This window comes from Pseudophryne corroboree, chromosome 12 (genome assembly GCF_028390025.1).
Source record: "Pseudophryne corroboree isolate aPseCor3 chromosome 12, aPseCor3.hap2, whole genome shotgun sequence".
In the NCBI taxonomy this organism is placed as follows: Eukaryota; Metazoa; Chordata; class Amphibia; order Anura; family Myobatrachidae; genus Pseudophryne; species Pseudophryne corroboree.
The window spans coordinates 162,349,393-162,370,989 of NC_086455.1; the positions used below are offsets into that span (position 1 = coordinate 162,349,393).

The window sequence follows — 21,597 nt, forward strand, 5'->3', positions numbered from 1 at the left end:
AAGGATATAAAAAATGTGGTGTCTTCGCTACCAAGACTTTGGACCAAATGCAATAGAGTGAGAGTTTCAGAAAGTGAGAGATTTGGTAAGGTTTTTCAGTTTTTTTTTAAAGTGGCAATCATTTACACTGCAAAACTAGGTTGATCTTACTGTGTAAATGATTGCCACTTTAAAAAAAAACTGCAAAACCTTACCAAATCTCTCACTTTTTTAAACTCTCACATTTGGCCCTTGGTGTCTCCGTTGTGGTTTGAATTAACTGTTAATGGTTCATAGGATATTAAGGATTAAAGGGCACCTGCTCGCTTGATGTTTATTGGGTCAGCCCAACTGCACGAAAACGGTACGTCTGACCTGCTTTAAGATGCTTAAAACAATGTATCAACAAAGACCATATCATACAAGCAACACACACAAATAAATGATCCAATGCGGTCATCCGGAGCACGGGAATGGTATGAGCGGCGCAAACATTTCTGTAGCAGAAGTATCTTTACAACGATACAAATAGTTTGGGGAAAGACCCCCCAAAGTCACAGACAAGTTATACAATGTTGTGGTGTGAAAATAATCTAGGAAGGTTGACCGTTAATGAGTAGGCTTACGATAAACATATTCGGCCGGTGCGTTCTGGAACAAGAGAGGAATAGGCGGTTGGACAAAAAAAATAATCCACAGTCACTAGCTGATACATAAGAAAGCAAAACTAGCACAATGAAAAGAGATATAAGTTTGGAGGGTTCACACACATTTTACCACTACTTATTATCAAAAAATCTGCAATCAAATTAACAGAAACAATTTCTGCATTTTTCTAACTACTGTCGAAAAAGTGCTTGTAATTAATTTTTTTTTAGATTAAAGTGGATGTCATTTAAATTAAAACTATAAATAATAATCCAGCCGTGAAAACAAATAGTACAATTATGCAACTAATATTTCAATAGAGAGGAGTTTGCAGTATAATGCTGCGTACACACTATACAATATCGTTCACAATCTGAATGATATTGTTCAGTCCTAAATGATATTGCATAATGTGTATGCGTGATCCGACGTACTATACGCGCTCCCGCGGGTCGCATGCAAAGTCGTATGCCGGACTGCATGCAGTCTTGATGAGGTGATATTGCGTTGTTTTGAACTCCAGTGATGACTTTGTTTCTAGACATCGTTTGTAGTGTGTACACACGATCCGATATATCTTATACAATATCATACGATATCGTATCGTATAGGCTCGCATAATCTGTACATAAGCATAAATCCTGTTTAAAGTAGGTGGTGGGTCTGTGCACTACTTCCAAACACAAATTAGGGTCATTAGAGGGATCATGTTAAATAGTGTCTGAACAATCCCCTGCATATTTTATGCAAAACTCCTGCACTAAACACTTGGCCTAACAAGCAAACACCACAGCCCACTCATAAATGTAAATACCGGAACTAAAATTACCTCCCATTGACTCCCAAAAGCAGTTCTATCACCTGTAATAGATCCTGTTCTGCCATGTAATGTCCCAGATTTGAGATACAAGGCTGGGTTGCAGGGGGTTACACACGGATTGCAGGGGGGGTACACACGGAGAGATCCGTGCTTAAAATCTAAGCAATCTGACTAGATTGCTTAGAACAGGGACGGGGAACCTTTGGCTCTCCAGCTGTTGTTGAACTACACATACTAGCATGCCTTGCTACAGTTTTGCTAATCGGTCATGCTAAAACTTTTGCAGGGCATGCTGGGATTTGTACTTCAACAACAGCTGGAGCGCCGAAGGTTTCGCATCCCTGGCTTAGAAGTTAATCACGGATCTCTCGATAGCGCTATCTCCGGTGCTAGATTGAGCCTGCATGCAGGCTCAACCTAGCAGGTCGCTGACTTCAGCGCTGTGTGAAGTGAGCCCCCCCCCGTCCGCCACCCCTGCTCGCTCAGCACACATCGCGCTGTGCTAAACGGGGGGAGAGATGTGTGCTGAGTGGTCTGTGATAGATCGCTCAGCCCACATCTCTAGGTGTGTACCCCCGTTTAGCGTCTCAACCAATAGCTGTGTTCGGATGTGTACAAAATGTGTGTCTGTTTTAAAGCAGAGTCTGCAACACTATTTACACTGACAGTGAATGATAAAAGGATACACTCAAACGTTACAAACGGAATTAATTCTCAGGAAAATTACATTCAACCTTTCTTTAAATAAAGAAATAAATAAAAAAAACTAAGCTCAGTTCAATTTTTTAAAAAGACCCTTTCTGAGGAGAGGTATAAAGGCTACATGGAGTGTTGTTCCCCGAGGCCGTGATCTGGTCTCTCCACCTGCACTCCACGGGAAGTTTGTCGTTTGGCAGTCTTTCCACTGTGGAGCTTTTATTGGTTTTCACTAAAACTCCTCCTTTACACACACACACACACACACACACACACACACACACACACACACACACACACACACACACACACACACACACACACACACACTTTAATTAACTTTCTAAGCCCTGGAAAGCTTAAAGTAAAAAAAAATAAAAAAAATATTATATATATATACACACACACGCACAAACATACACACATATATATATACACACACACACACATATTATATACATTATATATATACACACACACATATATATATATATATATATACACATATACACACGCGCGCACACACACACACATTCTAGGGAGATGGGGAAATTTGTACATACTGACACAACATTTTTAGAGTGCGTATTTCACTGTCAAAGAGAAAAAAAATACATTTATTTAAAAAAAATAGTTTTAAATTCTCAAAATATACGATTTTGGGTTGTTTGCAGGTAGAGATGAACAAAACATTCAGCTGTGTATATAGAACTTCTCAGGAGTCTTTTGCATATTAACCTTCAAAAGATTATGGGAGACTTTGATGTTTAAAAATAAATTATTTTTGGGGGAAAAAAAAAATTTCACCTGCCTAAACTTTACAAAAACAAACAAAACAAAAAAACCCAACAACCACACAAAAAAAACCTAAAACAGACACGAATAGCTTTGAACCTAAAGCACACAACAGGGGGGTGGAAGGTGAGCTACGCTTGACATTAGCATCACAACTCAGGTGCTTCTGGGAGTCTGTTCAAACGCATTGAGGGGGAGAAAAAAAAACATTTAACACAGGTTAGAGAATAAAGCAGTTTAGTCCCACAGAGGCCGTGAATACAAGTCCCACTGTGACTGGCAGACTGCAGTATGTCCTGGACTCATTTACATTCATTTAAGCCACATTACTAATAAATATAAAAGCTATAAAAAGCTATTCATAGAAAGAAAACACAAAAACGAAAAAAAAAAAAAACCCTAAAAAAATCTCTGTTTCCATAAAATTAATTCTAATGTACATTTATAAACAACTGTACAAATAAGTAGCTTATGTTTTTGAAAATAATGACTTATTTTATTTTTTTTCTTTTAATATGTTGTTATAAATATATTTTGTCAAAATATATGATCATATTGTCAAAACATTTGCACGTAGAAGACATAAATAAGGACGAGGTGAAAGTTCGATGGTAAGTCCAACTAATTAATAAGCAGTCTGTTTGGGTTCAACGGCATCCACACCCCTCTACCACCATCTCCTGATAGTTTTTGAGGACAACTTTGTCATACTCATCCAAGTAGAGCATGGAAATGGCGCTCAGTTCTGTAGGAACGCAGCACGCTTTTGGGATGCTTGAGTTGACCGAGTTAACCAGAGTTTGCACAATAGCGTGGTTGGTTGAGTTCAGGTGGTCAGCCAAGGGAAAGGGACAATCGCCATGGCAGTAATAAGCCTGATATCCAGGGGGTGCCACAATCCAATCGTTCCAGCCAACATCGCTGAAATCCACATACAGGGCATGCCTACGGCAATTTTTGTTTTTTTTGCGGGTTCTCTGTTTTGGGCTTCTTTTTGACCTCCTGGTCAGGGCATGTCCCCTGCCATCATGGCTAAATGTGATTAAAAGTGGCCTCATCTGTGACCAGTCTGTATTGACTTGAGGTAATAAAGATCGGCTAATCCTGACGTGCTTCCCCTGATACGTTTTAGTCTGATTGAGGTAAGTTACCTCAACTGCAAGCCCATGGTTTATCTCCTTGTCTCGAGTCCACCTCATAATCGCAGGGCTTACGTCAAAACTTTCCCACCGGGTCACATTGTGGTGGATCAGCCTGGTGTCCAGTAGCCTAGTAACCACCTGTCCATTTGCGCTTAGAGGCTTCATGACTTCATATATATTTATCCTGTGGAAGCCTTCTTCCCACGTAGGCCAATGGTCTACCTGCTCCCTGTAAAGTCTTAGCTCAGCAGAGGAAATCACCTCATTCTCCGGAATGCTGCTGAGATTGAAGAAGAAACGGACACTGGTGTTTTCCACCGTTCCTGGTATGTTCTCCAAGTGTTCTAAGGGAAAGGAAAAAGAAACGGGGGAAAAAAAAAAAGAAATAAAAGGGAAGAATTAATATTTATTCCATTAACCTTTGACAAGAAGTTTGAGTATTAGCAAGTTTCACAAGATTCCAGACATCGACTTAAGAACAAATTGCCCCTGCATAAGTGGAGGGGAGTCACACGGGCGTGTGTTTTTTATTTTGGTTGATGTTTAGCCCTTTGTGATGCATGCCACAAGACCTTTGCGTTCTACGTTCAAAATCACTTGGCAGCCGAGATCACATACAAGGTTTCTTTTTGAACCTGAAGCGTATTGCTGGGGATATCCAGAAATTTTGGAAAACATAGAGCATGCCTTGTTGATCCTATTTCAGGGGTGGGGGGGGGGGGAAGCAAATTCCAGCACAGTAATGATGCTGTGGATTAATAACTCAGATTTACTTTGGGAAAGAAACATCCGCTAGGAAACATTTGGATCGGATTACAAGGCTTCATTGAACAAATCTTACAAACACACGGCTGTAGCGTTAAATACACTAAGTGTACTTTAAGTATTAAGGCGAGTGGAAAAAACAGGGAGCTGCACCCTCTCCCTTTGATGAGAGAGAGGGCTCGTAAAACGGCATATAAACGTTCAAAATGGACAGAAGTCATAGATTTAATACGCATTTCTGTGTTTTTGCTGCTCAATAAGTTCACGGTTCCATTAGCAGAAAACATAATGCGCTCCTTGGTCCCAAACTGGAAATAATACACCAGAAACTCAACGATGTCTTCACTAAACCATATGCAGGTGAAAAGTAGACAGACCGGTGGCTTATTTCCACATCCCGAGAGAGGATCACACAACTTGCAGCTCTGCAGATATCGCGGGGACTACAAGACCCAGCATGGCCAACAGAGGTACTGCTGTTCAAGAACAGCGGAAGAGCAGTTTAACTATAACCAACAACAGAGATCCATGTATGTGTATTTACAAAAAAATAATAATTGTGCATCACTTAATACATTACTTATTTGTAGGGAGATTACTGGATACTTTGGGGGGTAATAAAGAAACTGTAATACTTATTTAGCAACGTTTCAAAGCAACACAGGTGGAAACATATTTGTGGATCTAGAATGCCTGGCAGAAACCCCGTCCAGAATACTAGCAGTTGCGTTGAACGTTCCATCTGCAGGTGTTTGGAATGCAATGCAATGTTGTGGCTTTTTTTCCTTTTCCTTAAAATACTCCCAGACCACATTTTCCAGGGTTTTCCCAGAATTGCGGAATGTTTGTAAAAGAGAGGTGTGGGCTCCTGCATTGTAAAGCACCTGATAATTCAAGCTATGTGTGCAAGATACAGTGATAAAAAGGGAGTGACCGGTAAAGAGCTTTGTAATGACCCAGCAAAGGCTCCATTCCATACATCCAGGTCAGGGATAAAGCAGATGTGAACTCGTGCTGGTTACAAAGCTCATTTACACAGTTAAATTAACACAGCTCTGGAAAGTGTATAATGGAAATTAAGGGGGGGATGGTCAGTTGTTCAGCACCTCTATACAAATAGGACAATGGCAGGAGTTACAGAGACATTACATCAGAATAGGTAACGATGTGAGGATATGATACTGGAACAGACAAAACTGGGGACTGAAGAAGGTACGCTCCAAGGCAATTATGCAATCTGGGGGGGATGGTATGTGATTAGGGTTAAATGGGGGTGCAGCTATCTTTGCACTGGGGCTGATTAAAGGTCAGGCTGGGTAAAGGAGACCGTCAGACCTTGTACACACTGAAAGCAGTTGGACGGCTGCTATACTACTAAGCCAAAGGTGACAGCCATGGAAGCGGGGCTCATTAAATGCACACAGGTAAGCCGCTGTAATTTCTGGAAGTACCACTGATGCTCACACATGCTCTACAGGTAACAAATCACCATTCACACAACTCAGCGGATTACGCAGCCTTCCCTGACACATACTGGACATCCTAAGAGATAACACCGGCTGTCTTGGACACCCACCTTCATGATGGAAGCTCCTCACAGTGTTGGCGCGGCTGGTTGGCCTCTCCGGATACTCCAGGCTGATCTCCTGTAGGTCGTCCTCTTCCTCTGCTGACTGTAGCCGATACAAATCCCGCATGTATGCGGGCACCACTACCTCCTTGCTGGGCTGCGGGCGCTTCCGGAGGCCAAACATCTGCAGCAGGGTAGCCTCAAAGTCCCGTAAGAGCTCATGGCTCTGAGCGGACCTCCTTCCGCCCGATTGGCCCTGAATCTCGGCCACTTTCTTCTTCCCGGTCTCGGGGATGAGACTTGCATGGCTAGTGCCTCCTAGCAGGACTTGGCATAATAAAATGACCATCAGCATTCGGTTACCAGGAATCATGGTGTCTCTGGAGTGTAAAACACAATACATGCAAATGAATAGGAGGCTTGGGGGTTAAAAATGAAGAAAGAAAAGGAATGGAAAGAAAAAAGAAGAAAAAGAGGGGACTAAAATCACGTGCTAGAGAGAGAGGTAGGGGCACAAAAGTAGCCCTGGTGTAAGCAGCATCCCAGGGCAGGAGGGGGGGATTGGGGGGTGGGGGGGTAACTACCATATAGCTGGTCTGACTTGTTTACTGGCTCATTATCAGATGGCCACCATCCTGCTATAAGTCTTCTGTCTCTGGGGCTATTTGCACAGTTATCTCAGAACAAACAGCCAGCACAAGCAATGCACTGCAATCTCACTGTCCGGGCTTTTAGAGGAGCACTTCAATCACCCAGCCACTGGCAAATGGGCAAATGCAAAAAAAAAACAAAAAAAAACAGTACAACCAGACAAAAACTAAATGCAAAGTGTCACTCACCAATCACACAGCCCACAGCACCGGGGGGCCTCCTCTGCCAGCGCATCCACAGCACCGGAGCACCCTCTCCAGCAGCAGCAGGGATCCTGCCCTAGCGCACTAGTCCCACTTGCACACAGAGTGAGACTGTGCAATTCCTGTCAGTGCACCGGGGAAGGGGAGGGGGGCAAGTCCTCCTCATCCCAGCCAGTGCACTGGGCAGCTGGGCTCCCGGTGGCATTGCAGGGAGCTGCGATCATCCCTGGATGCTGCTGCTGGTCTGCAGGGGTCTGAGTGGTGCAGGGGGCACAGAGTCAGGGGGAGAGGAGAATAAAATGAAAGGCTACTCACTGACAGAAAACAAGGCATAGAAAAACAGTCCATGATTCCCTGACAGCCAATCCTGGACAAAGTGTGGGCTGCAAAAGGCTGAGTGGGCTCGGCAGACAGTGTGCAGGTCGGGATGGTGGCAGGGAATGTAGCTGGGCTCCCACACTGACTATAATGAGCCTCCAGCCAGACACAGTCTGCTTTTCTTCCAGCCCCCTTATGGGGTCACGTGGTGGCCCAGGCCGCTCCGGGAGGAGGGGGGCTGTCAATCACACATCCCCCTCCCACCCGCCGGGCGTCCCGATATAAATGCAGGCTCAGCCCCATCGCCCCTGCGAACTTGTGGGGTGCTGCTGCTGCGTGCATGGTGTGCCCGCTTTCTCCAGCTCCATCTCCATCTATTGTAGGTCTGGTGATCATTCATTGCAAATGCACATCTCCAAGAGGCAGCCTGAGATATAATAGCAACTGCACATCTGTAAGAGCCTGAGATATAATAGCAACTGCACATCTGTAAGAGCCTGAGATATAATAGCAACTGCACATCTGTAAGAGAGCCTGAGATATAATAGCAACTGCACATCTGTAAGAGAGCCTGAGATATAATAGCAACTGCACATCTGCAAGCAGCAGCCTGAGATATAATAGCAACTGCACATCTGCAAGAGGCAGCCTGAGATATAATAGCAACTGCACATCTGTAAGAGCCTGAGATATAATAGCAACTGCACATCTGTAAGAGAGCCTGAGATATAATAGCAACTGCACATCTGTAAGAGAGCCTGAGATATAATAGCAACTGCACATCTGCAAGCAGCAGCCTGAGATATAATAGCAACTGCACATCTGCAAGAGGCAGCCTGAGATATAATAGCAACTGCACATCTGCAAGCAGCAGCCTTAGATATAATAGAAAATGCACATCTGCAAGAGGCAGCCTCAGATATAATAGCAACTGCACATCTGTAAGAGGCACTTAGATATAATAGCAACTGCACATCTGCATGAGAGCCTGAGATATAATAGCAACTGCACATCTGCAAGAGGCAGCCTGAGATATAATAGCAACTGCACATCTGTAAGAGAGCCTGAGATATAATAGCAACTGCACATCTGCAAGCGGCAGCCTGAGATATAATAGCAACTGCACATCTGTAAGAAAGCCTGCGATATAATAGCAACTGCACATCTGCAAGCGGCAGCCTGAGATATAATAGCAACTGCACATCTGCAAGAGGCAGCCTGAGATATAATAGAAAATGCACATCTGCAAGAGGCAGCCTCAGATATAATAGCAACTGCACATCTGTAAGAGGCAGCCTGAGATATAATAGCAACTGCACATCTGTAAGAGCCTGAGATATAATAGCAACTGCACATCTGTAAGAGCCTGAGATATAATAGCAACTGCACATCTGTAAGAGAGCCTGAGATATAATAGCAACTGCACATCTGTAAGAGAGCCTGAGATATAATAGCAACTGCACATCTGCAAGCAGCAGCCTGAGATATAATAGCAACTGCACATCTGCAAGAGGCAGCCTGAGATATAATAGCAACTGCACATCTGCAAGCAGCAGCCTTAGATATAATAGAAAATGCACATCTGCAAGAGGCAGCCTCAGATATAATAGCAACTGCACATCTGTAAGAGGCAGCCTGAGATATAATAGCAACTGCACATCTGCATGAGAGCCTGAGATATAATAGCAACTGCACATCTGCAAGAGGCAGCCTGAGATATAATAGCAACTGCACATCTGCAAGCGGCAGCCTGAGATATAATAGCAACTGCACATCTGTAAGAAAGCCTGTGATATAATAGCAACTGCACATCTGTAAGCGGCAGCCTGAGATATAATAGCAACTGCAAATCTGCAAGAGGCAGCCTGAGATATAATAGAAAATGCACTTCTGCAAGAGGCAGCCTCAGATATAATAGCAACTGCACATCTGTAAGAGGCAGCCTGAGATATAATAGCAACTGCACATCTGCAAGAGGCAGCCTGAGATATAATAGCAACTGCACATCTGTAAGAGAGCCTGAGATATAATAGCAACTGCACATCTACAAGCAGCAGCCTGAGATATAATAGCAACTGCACATCTGTAAGAGAGCCTGAGATATAATAGCAACTGCACATCTGTAAGAGCCTGAGCTATAATAGCAACTGCACATCTGTAAGAGAGCCTGAGATATAATAGCAACAGCACATCTGCAAGCGGCAGCCTGAGATATAATAGCAACTGCACATCTGCAAGAGGCAGCCTGAGATATAATAGCAACTGCACATCTGCAAGAGCCTGAGATATAATAGCAACTGCACATCTGTAAGAGAGCCTGAGATATAATAGCAACTGCACATCTGTAAGAGCCTGAGATATACTAGCAACTGCACATCTGTAAGAGAGCCTGAGATATAATAGCAACTGCACATCTGCAAGCGGCAGCCTGAGATATAATAGCAACTGCACATCTGCAAGAGGCAGCCTGAGATATAATAGAAAATGCACATCTGCAAGAGGCAGCCTGAGATATAATAGCAACTGCACATCTACAAGCGGCAGCCTGAGATATAATAGCAACTGCACATCTGCAAGAGGCAGCCTGAGATATAATAGCAACTGCACATCTGCAAGGGGCAGCCTGAGATATAATAGCAACTGCACATCTGCAAGAGGCAGCCTGAGATATAATAGCAACTGCACATCTGTAAGAGAGCCTGAGATATAATAGCAACTGCACATCTGTAAAAGAGCTTGAGATATAATAGCAACTGCACATCTGTAAGAGCCTGAAATATAATAGCAACTGCACATCTGTAAGAGCCTGAGATATAATAGCAACTGCACATCTGTAAGAGAGCCTGAGATATAATAGCAACTGCACATCTGCAAGCGGCAGCCTGAGATATAATAGCAAATGCACATCTGCAAGGGGCAGCCTGAGATATAATAGCAACTGCACATCTGTAAGAGCCTGAGATATAATAGCAACTGCACATCTGCAAGAGGCAGCCTGAGATATAATAGCAATTGCACATCTGCAAGGGGCAGCCTGAGATATAATAGCAACTGCACATATGCAAGTGGCAGCCTGAGATATAATAGCAACTGCACATCTGCAAGAGGCAGCCTGAGATATAATAGCAACTGCACATCTGCAAGGGGCAGCCTGAGATATAATAGCAACTGCACATCTGCAAGAGAGCCTGAGATATAATAGCAACTGCACATCTGCAAGAGGCAGCCTGAGATATAATAGAAAATGCACATCTGCAAGAGGCAGCCTGAGATATAATAGCAACTGCACATCTGCAAGCGGCAGCCTGAGATATAATAGCAACTGCACATCTGCAAGGGGCAGCCTGAGATATAATAGCAACTGCACATCTGCAAGCAGCAGCCTGAGATATAATAGCAACTGCACATCTGCAAGAGACAGCCTGAGATATAATAGCAACTGCACATCTGCAAGAGGCAGCCTGAGATATAATAGCAACTGCACATCTGCAAGAGGCAGCCTGAGATATAATAGAAAATGCACATCTGCAAGAGGCAGCCTGAGATATAATAGAAAATGCACATCTGCAAGAGGCAGCCTGAGATATAATAGCATCTGGACAGAGAGGAGGGGGGTGCAAATCACCACCCCTAAATTCCCTTCCGCACACTGAAAATTACCTGTAACCATCCCTGAACCTATCTGGTAATAAAATTCAGAGAATTAGTCACAAATGTTTGCAAACACATGTTTAGCTGCTGGCCACGTCACGGCTTCTCCGATACAGCAGTCCTAACCTACATAATAGCAGTGCCCACATAGGGCCATGTAATTTGTCACAGTAGGCCTCATGATAAAGGCTATTACTAAAACACTTCCAGACAGAGAGCTAACTTACCCAGGAGCAACCCCCAGAATCTCCCATTGGCACTACAAGGAACAGCATGCCTTCCAAATGCTGCTCCCATTCAATGCCTCTTGCACACAAGCAGACAAACAATTTGGCAGTTGCTCAATCATACCTGGAGATAATTATATATCAGGTGCTGGAAGGGGGAGGGGTCACAGACAAACATACAGAGAGGAGGGGGGTGCAAATCCCCACCCCTAAATTCCCTTCCGCACACTGAAAATTACCTGTAACCATCCCTGAACCTATCTGGTAATAAAATTCAGAGAATTAGTCACAAATGTTTGCAAACACATGTTTAGCTGCTGGCCACGTCACGGCTTCTCCGATACAGCAGTCCTAACCTACATAATAGCAGTGCCCACATAGGGCCATGTAATTTGTCACAGTAGGCCTCATGATAAAGGCTATTACTAAAACACTTCCAGACAGAGAGCTAACTTACCCAGGAGCCACCCCCAGAATCTCCCATTGGCACTACAAGGAACAGCATGCCTTCCAAATGCTGCTCCCATTCAATGCCTCTTGCACACAAGCAGACAAACAATTTGGCAGTTGCTCAATCATACCTGGAGATAATTATATATCAGGTGCTGGAGCATCCTGAGATATAATAGCAACTGCACATCTGCAAAGGGCAGCCTGAGATATAATAGAAAATGCACATCTGGAAGAGGCAGCCTGAGATATAATAGCAACTGCACATCTGCAAGAGGCAGCCTGAGATATAATAGAAAATGCACATCTGCAAGAGGCAGCCTGAGATATAATAGCAACTGCACATCTGCAAGAGGCAACCTGAGATATAATAGCAACTGCACATCAGCAAGAGGCAGCCTGAGATATAATAGAAAATGCACATCTGCAAGGGGCAGCCTGAGATATAATAGCAACTGCACATCTGCAAGAGGCAGCCTGAGATATAATAGCAACTGCACATCTGCAAGAGGCAGCCTGAGATATAATAGAAAATGCACATCTGCAAGAGGCAGCCTGAGATATAATAGCAACTGCATATCTGCAAGAGGCAGCCTGAGATATAATAGAAAATGCACATCTTCAAGAGGCAGCCTGAGATATAATAGCAACTGCACATCTGCAAGAGGCAGCCTGAGATATAATAGCAACTGCACATCTGTAAGAGGCAGCCTGAGATATAATAGCAACTGCACATCTGCAAGAGGCAGCCTGAGATATAATAGCAACTGCACATCTGCAAGAGGCAGCCTGAGATATAATAGCAACTGCACATCTGCAAGAGGCAGCCTGAGATATAATAGCAACTGCACATCTGCAAGAGGCAGCCTGAGATATAATAGAAAATGCACATCTGCAAGGGGCAGCCTGAGATATAATAGCAACTGCACATCTGCAAGAGGCAGCCTGAGATATAATAGCAACTGCACATCTGCAAGAGGCAGCCTGAGATATAATAGAAAATGCACATCTGCAAGAGGCAGCCTGAGATATAATAGCAACTGCATATCTGCAAGAGGCAGTCTGAGATATAATAGAAAATGCACATCTGCAAGAGGCAGCCTGAGATATAATAGCAACTGCACATCTGCAAGAGGCAGCCTGAGATATAATAGCAACTGCACATCTGCAAGAGGCAGCCTGAGATATAATAGCAACTGCACATCTGCAAGGGGCAGCCTGAGATATAATAGCAACTGCACATCTGCAAGAGGCAGCCTGAGATATAATAGCAACTGCACATCTGCAAGAGGCAGCCTGAGATATAATAGAAAATGCACATCTGCAAGAGGCAGCCTGAGATATAATAGAAAATGCACATCTGCAAGAGGCAGCCTGAGATATAATAGCAACTGCACATCTGCAAGAGACAGCCTGAGATATAATAGAAAATGCACATCTGCAAGAGGCAGCCTGAGATATAATAGAAAATGCACATCTGCAAGAGGCAGCCTGAGATATAATAGCAACTGCACATCTGCAAGCGGCAGCCTGAGATATAATAGCAACTGCACATCTGCAAGGGGCAGCCTGAGATATAATAGCAACTGCACATCTGCAAGCAGCAGCCTGAGATATAATAGAAAATGCACATCTGCAAGAGGCAGCCTGAGATATAATAGCAACTGCACATCTGCAAGCGGCAGCCTGAGATATAATAGCAACTGCACATCTGCAAGGGGCAGCCTGAGATATAATAGCAACTGCACATCTGCAAGCAGCAGCCTGAGATATAATAGAAAATGCACATCTGCAAGAGGCAGCCTGAGATATAATAGAAAATGCACATCTGCAAGAGGCAGCCTGAGATATAATAGCAACTGCACATCTGCAAGCGGCAGCCTGAGATATAATAGCAACTGCACATCTGCAAGGGGCAGCCTGAGATATAATAGCAACTGCACATCTGCAAGAGGCAGCCTGAGATATAATAGCAACTGCATATCTGCAAGAGGCAGCCTGAGATATAATAGAAAATGCACATCTGCAAGAGGCAGCCTGAGATATAATAGCAACTGCACATCTGCAAGCGGCAGCCTGAGATATAATAGCAACTGCACATCTGCAAGGGGCAGCCTGAGATATAATAGCAACTGCACATCTGCAAGCAGCAGCCTGAGATATAATAGAAAATGCACATCTGCAAGAGGCAGCCTGAGATATGATAGCAACTGCACATCTGCATTTGGCAACCTGAGATAAGAGGGCACAGGTCTGCTTAGTGCATGGTGTGCCCTCCTTTTCCATCTATTGCAGGTCTGATGTTCATTAATAGCAATTGCACATTTGCAAGGGGCAACCTGAGATAAGGGCACAGGGAGCAGTAAGCCATCATTGTATACAAATTGTCCCCTGATTAGATACTGTTGCATGTTTGCTTGTTTGACTCATTCACTGAAATCCCTGCTGCTTACCTAGACACAGGAGTCAGCAGCTGGCACTGCAAGCACAGGGCCCATTCAGAACCAGAGAGCATCCATTGCAGGTGTGTCAGTAGCATTCCTGGGGCCATTACACATCCCCATCCGTTCCAACACAAAGGGTCCAGCACATCCACACCTTAATGATGGCAAGAGCCACTTGCAGCCCCACAGAGGCAATGCACTCACAATGCAAAGCTTGCTGGTCATGACAGACAAACATATACTACTACTACTACTAATAATAATAATAATAATAATAATAATAATACTTGAATATTAACATGAACATGGATATTAACTTGCAATGAAGTTTATTATAGAGGCAAGCAATACAGTCCAGGATGGGACTTATAGTTCCACAACAGCTGAAGATCCACCTGTGGTCAAAAACATTAGTTGCTTGGGAGAAGAAATATATAGCCCAGATTACCAAACTGATGAGAGTATTTGTGCACAGCTACACCCCATCAATAACTGCTCATCATATCAATTAGAAGAAGAAAAAGTGCCCTCAATTAAAGTTCTTATCTGTTCAGTGTATAGTCAGTTTATAGCCCTTTGATGTGGGATGTTGCAAAGTGTTATAATAGACAGGTATTACTGCCAGTCTGGCGTGCGGGGTTAGCGGGCCAGCCTGGAGATAGCAGCCATTTGTTAGGTCAGGGGCCCATCCTGTGACCTCTCCTTTATAATAACCTGTCACCATTCCTTTCTCACCTCCTACTCTCACCCTCACGCCTCTCACCTCAGCTCTAACTGGTTGCTGTCTCCCACCTCAATGTGTACCCACACCCCTGCGGCCTTAACGTCCCTGCTTTCCATTTCTGGAAGCAGTAAAGGCAATTTTCACATTAGAAGGCATTCCCTAAATCGAGTCTTTAGCTATAGAGGTTATGCCATAGAAAGAAAAATAATGTTTTTATTGCAGTAAAACACTTCGGAATTCGGCAGATGTATTAACCTGGAGAAGGCATAAGGAAGTGATAAACCAGTGATATGTGCAAGGTGATAAAGGCACCAGCCAATCAGATCCTAACTGTTAATTTACATATTGGAGCTGATTGGCTGGTGCCTTTATCACCTTGCACATATCACTGGTTTATCACTTCCTTAAGCCTTCTCCAGGTTAATACATCTGCCCCATAATTTCATATCCAAATTGGAAAAAAACGAAACGGTTTTTGGTATAAATGCCAACGGGTGATTTGGCAGCTGATAGTATCAGTCACTAGCGTATCCAGGGGGATAAATCAGGTCTGATCACTGCTGTGCGTTTTCGCACAGCGGGCAATCAGATCTGAACTGTGCATGCATCTGAGCCGCACTGCGCCGGCGTGACGGATGGCTGCTACAGGAATCTGCGCCCTGCGACGGGATGGTACGAAGGATCCAGTCGCACGGGCGTTCGCAAGAAGATTGACAGGAAGAGGCCGTTTGTGAGTCGCAACTGACCTTTTTCTGGGAGTGTCCGGAAAACCGCCGGCGGGCCCAGGCGTTTTGAGGGAGGGTGTCTGACGTCAGCTCCGGCACTGATCAAGAGGATTCAATGGCAGCGGCTGAGTAAGTCCTGGGCTGCGTAGAGACTGCACAAACTGAATTTTGTGCCGCTCTGCTAACGAAACGATCGCACACCTGCAGAGCGATTATAATACACTCCCCCTGTAGGTGGCGACTATCTGAACGCAGGGCTGCAAAAAACGCAGCCCAGGGATCAGATCTGAATTACCCCCCAGCCCATATTCTGTGGGGTATCAAAGTCTGGATTCTAGATGTTATGGTTATTATGTAAACAATTCTGAGTAAATAAAGAAATAGTTTAAGAACTCCAGGTAAAGTCTGAAGACACAAAGCGCACGGAGCGTCAGAAAACCCTCAAATACAGGAAACAAGAGCAATGCATTCTTCCCCGCTAATACACATTATAATCAAATTGCCAAATGTATATTCACGCATGTGTTTGCCCTGTGCTGACCCCATACAACACACCCTTTGACACTTAGTGACTCAGATAAGGTTCCCTTATAGCTGGCCACTGTTGTGTAAATAATAATAATTGCACATCTGCAATCAACAAAATGGAGAGTGTTACTGTCACTTATGGATGTGAGATATGTATGGGACATGCATGATAACGCTATTAGAAGAGAATTACAATTATTTGCATGTATAATCTGCATTAGAAAGAATGGCACGCAGTCTACTCTGAATAACGTTTCCCAATATACAGGAAAGTGTATCACTATGACTTACATCAGTCAGTACATACTGTATATTGTGAGCAGAGTCCGATTAAATCCCCAAGGGACCCTAGAGAACATGCAGGTTCGGAAGCTGTTCCCACGACATTTGTCAACAGCAAAAAAAAAACGTGTATAAATCGGTTAGGGTAATCCGGGTCTAGGCTGACTACTGCATGATCCAGCTAGGGCTGTAGTATATATATATATATATATATTAGGTGATTCATCGCGCCCTACGGGCACTCTTCACACCGTCGTAAGGGGGTACGCCCCCTTAACCCTTCACACCTTTGTGGCATGCATTATTTGTATTATATGGAGTATTACCTCCAATCGTAACTGTGTGAGTGGATAAATATTGCACGGACAAAGGGCGTGTGATGGTTAAAGGATCGTAGCCGCTTGCAACGGCGTGAACAGCGCACACAGGACCTGATGAATCACCTAGTAGGTGATCAGGTGCAGGGGAGACGCGGGTAGGGGAGGGGGGTCCGGGAGTGACGTGGGTGGGGGAAGGGCGGTTGCGGAGGTGCCATGGGTGGGGGAGAAGCTGGTGCAGTGGTGCCACGGGTGGGGGGACGGGTGCGTGTGTGTCGCAAGGTGGGGGGGGGGTCTGGAGCCACCGCGGGTGGGTGAGGAACTGTTGCGGGGGTGCCGTGGGTGGGGGAAGGGCAGGTGCAGGGGGGCTGCGGGTCTGGGAGGGGGACCGGAGCCACCGCGGGTGGTGGAGGGGGTATGTGGGGGTGCTGCGGATGGGGCCCGGAGGTACTGCAAGTGGGGGAGGGGCGGTGGTATTCATGTGACCGGTGGTTGGGAGATCGACGGTCACATGACCTCCACCAACATCCCGCCCCCTCACTTTCCCGACGGTCGGCATGCTGACCAACAGGGACTATTTCCACTTGTGGGTGTCCACGACACCCATAGAGTGGGAATGCGGTCACCACCGAGCCTGTAGCGTGGTGAGCGCAGCGAGCCTGCAAGGGGCTTGCTGCACCGCCCCTCCCCGCCGGGATCCTGGTGTCGGTATGCTGCCGGGCTCCCGGCGTCGGTATGCTGACCGGCGGTCTCCTGACCGCAGGTCAGCCATACCACACCCGGAAGCAGCTAAGCTGCTGTCCTCCCTTTGGCAGTGGCTCTCCCGGAGACTCGCACAGCAGCCAGTCACTATTGTTAGCGCCGGTGACCCAACGCGCCGCATTACGGGGAAGAAGATGCACTCAATAAACTACAGCTCCCGGAATACTTTGGCGCTAAGGGCTGCTGGGAGCTGTAGTTTATTCAGTGCGTCTACTTCCCTGTAATGCGGCGCGTTGGGACACCGGCGCTAACAATAGAGACTGGCTGGCAGAACTGACTGACTCGCTGAATCACTGTAAAAGGTGAGAGTGCTGTGCAGTGTCAGCAGTGACACTGCACACCCACTGCACTGCACAGCACTGTCACCTTTTACATTGATTCAGCGTCCAGACATTACCTCCGCGATATCACCCACTATATCCGTTACATTAGTCATCTTGGGGCTTCCAGGACGGCAGCCCAGGTGCTGTGTTGTGGAGTCAGGACCTCTGGGGATCTGGGCGCGGCTGTGGCTGGGAGGTACTTCTGTGACATCACACGCAGAGGAGGCTCCGGGGCTCAGAGTATGCGGCGCAGGGAGGGCTATGAAAGCCTTCCGCTGCGCTGCTTTCATACACATCTATGCCGGTGGCCGCAGCAGCTTTTTAGCCGCGGCTAGGAAGTGAGGAATGTTGATGGCGGAGGGGGCAGGCGGACTGGCAGCAGGACATAGGACGCTGCAGTAAAATATATATATAAATATATATATATAAATATATATATATATATATCCTATATAATAGCCCAGAGTGGCTGACTGTGTGTATAACGCTGGGCGTGGCTAGGAGCTTTCATTGTGTTAGCGGCAGGTCTATCTCACCCAGTCCACAGCTGATTGGGCGAGAACCGCCCTCCCACACAGGTTACATCCAATGGGAGGCTCTGCCCTTTGGCTGCTGTGTGTTCCCAGAATAGGATTAACAATGGGGCTGATGGAGCTGCAGCTCCAGGTCCACACCCCAAAATAGGCCCACTGAATCTGCAGCAAGTCTCTGCGCTGTAGATAGGGGGGGAAAAATCCTATATATATATATATATATATATTTTATATATATATATATATATATATACCTTCACAACAAGCACGGCACTCCAGGGACTCGTATGCAATCACCTTTAATGGCGGTGTTTTAAATCAACATGTTTCAGGGTCTCAGCCCCTTCGTCAGGATACACCGATACATAACAAACAGACACACATAAAACATTTAAATACCTGTTACCGAGTCTTGTCTCCCGCCAGCGTCCGCGTCCACAGCTGCAGCCGCTGATCCACCGCCGGAGCCTCACTTCCGGGTTCACGCAGGAAGCGGTTGCCAAGCAACCGCCGGCTTGCGCTCCAGCACAGCAAGCCCGGTGCCAGTGTTCTCAGTCAGCGCCATCTGTGGGGGAACTGCTGGGGGTAAACAAAACACGCAAATTACATCAATAAAAAACCTAAAAACATATATATGCAGCAGCCGATGAACATTAGTGTATAATAGCTTGATGTTCCCTATATATCTATACAACAGGGAGACACTATACTAACCATACCTACCTAACCACAGATACATTAGACTATCTAGGCCCTTTGCGCACAGCAATTAATCCATACCCCACATCTATAATCCAATACACCCTGGAGCGTCTGGAGCTAAGTCATCTTAAACTATTCCAATTAATTTTGTCATTCAAACCCAGGGCCGGATCTAGGGGGGGCGAAGAAGGCGACCGCCCCCCCTAACACAGTCATAGCCACGCCCACTTTTGAGCAGAAGAGAGTTCTCCGAGGAGAGCCAGAGGCAGAACGATGGGCTGCAGCTTATACCACAGCAGCACAGAGGAGCCAGGAGAGCAAGGGTTACAGAGCATTTGCCCCTCACTTGCTGGTGTGTGGGTACTAGGGCTAATAAATACAATTACCCCATAGCACAGTCACATGTACATAGAACAATCACAAAGCTCTATCTCAGTCTCACTCAAAAAGTTCAGTCAGAATTGAGAGAGGAGGAGTTAAGATTGCAGATGGGAGGAGTTGGGACTGTAGAGGGAGGAGTTAAGATTAAACAGTAAACCGCCCCCCCTAAAGAAAAGTCTAGATCCATCCCTGTTCAAACCGTCAGGTACCATCGTACCCAGAAGGACAATCCATCTTGATTCCAACACGCACAAAGCTTTGATCCAATCACCCCCGCGGGGAGATTCCCGCACATGATCGATCATAAAGTATTTCAACTTGGGGCGTGGACCTGGAGCTGCAGCTCCATCAGCCCCATTGTTAATCCTTTCTGGGAACACACAGCAGCCAAAGGGCAGAGCCTCCCATTGGATGTAACCTGTGTGGGAGGGCGTTTCTCGCCCAATCAGCTGTGGACTGGGTGTGATAGACATGCCACTAACCCAATGAGAGATGCGTTATACACACAGGCACAAAGTCACAGAGCTGGGCTATTATATAGGATATATATATATATATATATATATATATATATTTTATATATATATATATATATATATATATATATATATGAAAGCAGTTCCATAGATCAGTGGTCCTCATCCTCAGCTCTCAAGTTTTCCGAGAAGGCCATGCTCTGAGAATTTCGTCTGTGGAAGCCGGTGGGATAATAATTACTGACCCAGCAACATAGACTAATCTCACCTGTGCCTGATTACAGACATCCACAAAGCATGACCAGTTGGCAGAGCCGTAACAGGGCTTAAATGCGTCCTGTGCTACTCCGCCCACTTAGCGGTGTGTCACGTTGTTGTGTGCATGACATCATGATCCGGCACATAGGGGCGGGTCCGGCTGCTCTGGTAAGTGCAGCACTAACAAGGGCATGCAGAGGACGGAGCGTTTGCTGGCATTTGTAGTTCCGTAAAGGCCGAGGAGCCATAGATTGCCCACATCTATATACTATAGGAGCTACAACTGTGCATCTGCTACTAATGATGTCATGACACACTCTGTACAAGTTACCAATGACATCAGAGGCCATCACACAACCACTGATCAATCCTAACACTATAATCCACTGTCTATTACCTGCTGTGAATATCTTGAAGGGTACAATCGACACGGTGCAACACGGGCAGGGTATAGAAGCTGCATGTACATTTCCCACAGATAACCCGTTCCCGTAAAGTCTTACCCATATTACAGTGTAATAATTCATGTATAATTGTATTAAACTTTTTTTTATATTTTTACTAAAGTGGGTAAAAACTTTGGGCCTAATTCAGACCTGATTGCTACACTGCGAATTTGCAGAGGTTTGCGATCAGATAGTCGCCGCCCAGACAGAGTGAGAAACCGCCATGTGCAAGTCTGCGTACGGGGTGCGAAAAGCTTTGCATGCGCTGGTCAGCTGCAAATCTGTTCGCAACTCGCTCACCATGTTTTTTCCAGTCTGTGCGTAGCCAGATCTGACGTCACACACCCTCCCTAGGAACACTTGGGAACGCAATAGGGAGCAATACCCCTCCAAAGCTTAATATTCCACCCCAGACGCATCTATTGGACTTTCCGGCATCTTTAGGGGGCATTATCTCTGGTTCCGGCGGGTCTAAAAAAAGATGCAGAAGTTTTTCTCAGCTTGGCCTCGCGCCTGCGCATTACAATCCGTACGCGGATGGCGGTCATTAGGTCGACATGAGTTACGTCAACATACATTGGGTCGACCACGTTTGGTTGACATTATCACTAGGTCGACAAGAGTTTGTCACAATTTTTTTTTTGACCTTTTTCATACTTAACGATCCACGCGGACTACGATTGGGAACGGTAACCTGTGCCGAGCGCAGCGGAGCGAGGCACCATGCCCTGTGGTGCTGAGAGAGGGGGGGAGAGGGTACAAATTACCTGGGCCCAGGTCT

At 45.6% G+C, this 21,597-nt stretch overlaps 1 protein-coding gene across 3 annotated transcripts; it reads right to left on the reverse strand.

Annotated features, from left to right (window-relative positions):
• Positions 1 to 3,407: 3,407 nt before the first annotated feature.
• Positions 3,408 to 19,118, reverse strand: BMP4 (bone morphogenetic protein 4). 3 transcript variants are annotated; one of them, XM_063948377.1, is made up of 3 exons: positions 18,953 to 19,118; positions 6,422 to 6,795; positions 3,408 to 4,424 (listed from the first exon to the last, which is right to left on the reverse strand). In XM_063948377.1, the coding sequence occupies exons 2-3, from the start codon at positions 6,786 to 6,788 to the stop codon at positions 3,586 to 3,588; spliced, it is 1,206 nt and encodes a 401-aa protein (XP_063804447.1). In that variant the 5' UTR covers positions 6,789 to 6,795; positions 18,953 to 19,118; the 3' UTR covers positions 3,408 to 3,585. The 3 variants fall into 3 exon arrangements, with proteins under 3 accessions (XP_063804447.1, XP_063804445.1, XP_063804446.1); XM_063948375.1 differs by lacking the exon at positions 18,953 to 19,118 and adding an exon at positions 7,585 to 7,769; XM_063948376.1 differs by lacking the exon at positions 18,953 to 19,118 and adding an exon at positions 7,255 to 7,551.
• Positions 19,119 to 21,597: the final 2,479 nt, after the last annotated feature.